The 4,466-nt window shown below is 36.0% G+C and overlaps 1 protein-coding gene across 1 annotated transcript; it reads right to left on the reverse strand.

The window, feature by feature from the left end:
* Positions 1 to 673: 673 nt before the first annotated feature.
* On the reverse strand, positions 674 to 1,905 carry fabp2 (fatty acid binding protein 2, intestinal). The gene is made up of 4 exons (XM_038304711.1): positions 1,744 to 1,905; positions 1,349 to 1,521; positions 1,025 to 1,132; positions 674 to 891 (listed from the first exon to the last, which is right to left on the reverse strand). Exons 1-4 carry the CDS (start codon positions 1,808 to 1,810, stop codon positions 841 to 843), a joined length of 399 nt encoding a protein of 132 aa, XP_038160639.1. The 5' UTR covers positions 1,811 to 1,905; the 3' UTR covers positions 674 to 840.
* Positions 1,906 to 4,466: the final 2,561 nt, after the last annotated feature.

The raw sequence follows: 4,466 nt of genomic DNA on the forward strand, positions 1-4,466 counted from the left end.
AAATATTACTCCAGCAACTTTATAATTTGATTATAAACATAATTTCTCTGCATACATTATGATTATCTTTTTTGCCACTTGTTTTATGTCTTGAATACGTTTTAATTTTCTTAAAGGTGTTACAGGTTAACCTTGGAAAATTAAAGTTGGTTCATTATTAACTATTCACCATTCTAGCTTACTTAACTTTGGGTTGGCTCTGTGTGCATTGACAGCGTTGACAGTGTTGCTGTAAAACATATCCTGTGTTTTAAAACACTGCGTCATAATCAACTTCCTTTATATTCATCAACCCCAATGACGGAGCTAAAGAGGATATTTTCCAAATCATGTCAAAGATCTTTTCCGATCTTGTGCAGGCTCTTGGGTCTTGTAACTTTTCAGATACCATGCAGGAGTTTTACTGGATCCTCCCTTTATGCCGCTATCTGCTCTGCTCTGGGGAGCTGTTAAGAATCCCCTCCATGCTTTCTGACATGTCGAATTGCAGATTTAATTCAACAAAATATTTATTGTTAAACATGTCTTCATCTTTTACTATTGAAGATAATATAAATTTATTTTTACTTATTGCTGAATAAAGTTTTAATGACTGTACCACTATTAGTGTGTTATGATTTCCCATAGCTCCAAAGATATTTTGTTTTCACTAAAAAACAACAAAACAAAACAGTTGAAAAAAATCAGAAAATAGGCAGTTTTAATTGTATTAATACAGGTATAAAAGTGCTTTGTAAACCTGGATCTTTTGACTGTTAGAGAATTTGACAGTTCAACAAAATACTATACGTAATTTTAAAATCAAACACAAATTAGTTTCATTTCCTGGAGCTGATGGACCTAACCCCTCTTAAAAATCCTCTTGGCGTCCACACCTTCATAGCTGTAACTCTGTTGGAAATAAAAATATGAAAATCTACATTAGAGCTTACAACCTCAGACAATTTTGGAAGGTAAAATGGTACTTTACTTTGTTAAAGTGAAGCGCTCAGACTTGCATAGCAACCGAATTGAGATCCCTTACCTGAACGAGTTCATCTCCTTGGATGATTCTGACTGTTGTCAATTGTTTTCCATTGTCTTTTCTGGTGAAAACCCCCTTCAGTGTGTCCCCCTCCATGTTCCATGCACCCTGTGGGTTAAAAAACACATATATTTATATATCTGTCAACTATATATATCTATATAGATATATATTTTGACCAAGACTCAGAGGGATGACTGCTTTTAATCCTCTTGTTAAAGTCTGTAGGACCTAATCAATCATTAATACAGATATGAAGGTGCAGCCTTGAGCCGTCAGATACGAATAACAGAAGTTACTTGAGTAATAGTCCTTTTTTCTTACTGATAGCTCAGTTCCATCTGCCAGGCTGTACTCGAAGTTGACCCCCAGGGTAAAGTTGATCTCTATGCTGCGGAAATTGCTGCTCTCCTTCACATGAAAATTCTCTCCATTCTGTTCAATGGTGATCTTCAAGTTGTCATGAGCAGCGAGCTTCCTCTTCACCATATTAACTCCTATCATCAGACACATTGAACATGTTCAGTTGGTTAAGTTTGTGTCTTTGTTGTCTCAAAGAAGGTGCAAAAACCAAGTCAAGAACAGAAGCAACCAATAGTTTGCAATCAAAACTGTGTTCAGACTTCATTGCTGACACATTGAACTGTGATTATCAGATTATCAGTCCTTCATTAAACATCTTATCAGTTCTGAGGAGGTTAATGTCTCCAAAAGCTCACCCATTTGCTCCATGAACTTCTCGTAGTTCTCACTGCGATCAACCTTCCAGGTGCCGTTGAACGTCATGGTGACTGTGTGAGGGCAACTGTGCAGAAAGGAGCGTCCTGCTGCTATTCTGATGCTTCTTTATAGCCGTGCACTCTTATCTCGTCATCTGACCAAGTGATGATGTGGCTGTTTCAAGCTCGTTTTTTTCCCAAGGTATTATCAAAGGCAAACTCTTTATGAATAACTGAATGCTTGCCTTTCTGTTCAACTTGTGTGTGTGTGTGTTTACAAAGGGTGGTGGCATTGTGTGTTCAGCAAACTGATATATCATTGCAACACAGTGGTACTTGGGCGTGTAGATTTCTGACCGTTGAAGAAAACTTTAAACAAGGAAATCAACAGCACTGGATCTAACCTTTTACAGCCCCTTGGGTAAATGGTCTTCCTCGTACCACCGGATGGACATTTTAAAATATTTAATTTCATTATGATAGAAAAATTATGATTGGTTGAAGGATTGGTTGCAGTTTTTAACTTCGAAGATGTCAAGATTAATTTGAATTTCAAATAAAGAACTTCCAAGTCAGAAGATTCCACCAACTCCAACATTTAAATCCAAAATGGTTGCCTTAGATATAAAACAGTGAAAAAAAGCATTTAAGAGAAATTTATTTTTTTCAATTCAAGCATTTTTCTTTTCAAGCAATTTAAACAATGATTGAAGCTCTGAAATTCAAAACATAGTTTACACTTTTCCCAAGACTTCTGCTGCTTTTAGAAGGTCTCTGAGTAGAGATTAATTCGCTCTTTTGCTGTTTGCACTTATTGGTTTTTCATAACAGCGCTTATTTTTGTGACGGAAATTACTGATTAAAAAAATTTTCCTACAAATAACCTTTCGATAAAGATAGCAACAATCTTTGGTGCGTGTATCAACATTTTTTAACTATGACAGCGAATAAAATGTGCCTTTATATGTGATATCTTGGTGAATTTTGTAAACACCAGAATTTCCCAATTGTGGAACAAAAAATGGATTTTCTATTCTAAACTTGATCCATTACTACCACATTTTAGTTCAACGAACCATGCAGTGTTTATACATCATGTAGCTTGGTAAATTAATTGATTTTCTTATTTTAAATAAAGTATTGTATAAAAAAGTAAGTAACTAATAAGCTAAATATTTAAAATCAGCAAGATAAGTTTATAATGCCAACTTTTCTTAGCTGTTACAGGTTGGAAGAACATAAATATCTACACAATCAGCACTTTATCCACCAAAGAGCATCTTGCAACATAATGATAAAAGTTTTTCACTTGTCAGTGATTTCCATCTTGTCCCTGATCAGTGACCTTTTTTATTGGAGTTCCTTTTTTGTCCAATATGACATAATGAACCATTGCCTGACCTTCACCTCATTATCTACCCTTTTATCAAAGTGAAGACTTTCGATTGAGATGATGAGAGAAAAAAAACAGTTGAGCTGGAAACATGCTTGATGAGGTCCATTGGGAGGTGTATCGTTATCTCATTTATATCCTAAGCTGTCTATCTCAAGTATAGTATCAGTATTTTTATCAATTGTCTTATCAGTTGTACTGGTGAAGGAAAAGCAACGTGATAGTATAAAAGATGACACATTTGGCTAACCCAAATCTAGCTCTCTACTATGTGAGGAAAGTTGCTTCACTCCAGAGAAGCTGTAATCCTAAGAGTTAAGATGCATTTTAGTTATATCAGTTCAATTTCACAACAAATTTCACCTCAAGGCTCTTAACAGAAACCTATCAGCCTGTTAATTTTCAATTATCAGCCTCATTTTCCCTCCTAGATTATTAACCATAAAGTACAATGGCTCCCTACGTTTTATCTATATAACTGCATGGTCAGCATTACTATTAGGGCTGACCATATACAACTTGTTCACTTCCAATACAATACCAATAGTGTCCCGAGCCCGTAACATCATCAATGACCCCTCATGCCCCCGTCACGGACTGTGCTCCCTGCGGTTCAGCAGATTCAGCAACAGCTTCTACCCCACCGCTATCAGACAGCTTAACTGTTGTAAAAGCTCTTAATCCTGTCACTGACTCCATATAACACTGATAGCACCAAACCAAAATACTGAATATTTGCACCATACATGTTTAATGCTCTGAACTTCCATATCAATGCATTTTTTGCACTATGTTTTTTCTCCCATACTGTTTACATTTGATCACTGCTGCACTTTAAGGAATGGAAATGTTATGATAGCTGTGCAAAACGAAACTTCCATATCAATGCGTTTGATATAGACAATAAGAGTTATCTAAGTCTAAGTAAGTCTAAGTCCATTCCAGATAAGTTTAAAAACAATCCACTGGACTTTGTTTCCAATTTTGAAGATGTTTTGCTTCCCATCCAGGAAGCTTTTTCAATACAAAATGAATCGATGAATTAGCACTGAGTTCCAGGCTTTATAGAGTAACCCAAACAAAAGCCTTCTTATTGCTTAGAAAACATGCAAATTTAATTGAAAAACAGATCAACCCCTTTGTAATGGGGAGTCATTAAGGTCATTATTGGCGTGGCTGACTAGGCGAGATGTTTTGGTCCCCTGCATAGCAGGAAAGAATCAACTCTATCGCTATGTTTCAGGTTTTTAAGAACTGGAACCTGAGACCAACCCCTCTGTTTAAAGCTGTTTTTTCCTCTCTTAGTGTAAATGGCTTCCTTTCTTGGACC

The sequence above is a fragment of the Cyprinodon tularosa genome, unplaced genomic scaffold, assembly GCF_016077235.1.
Source record: "Cyprinodon tularosa strain WSP-4 unplaced genomic scaffold, ASM1607723v1 ctg540, whole genome shotgun sequence".
Taxonomy (NCBI): Eukaryota; Metazoa; Chordata; class Actinopteri; order Cyprinodontiformes; family Cyprinodontidae; genus Cyprinodon; species Cyprinodon tularosa.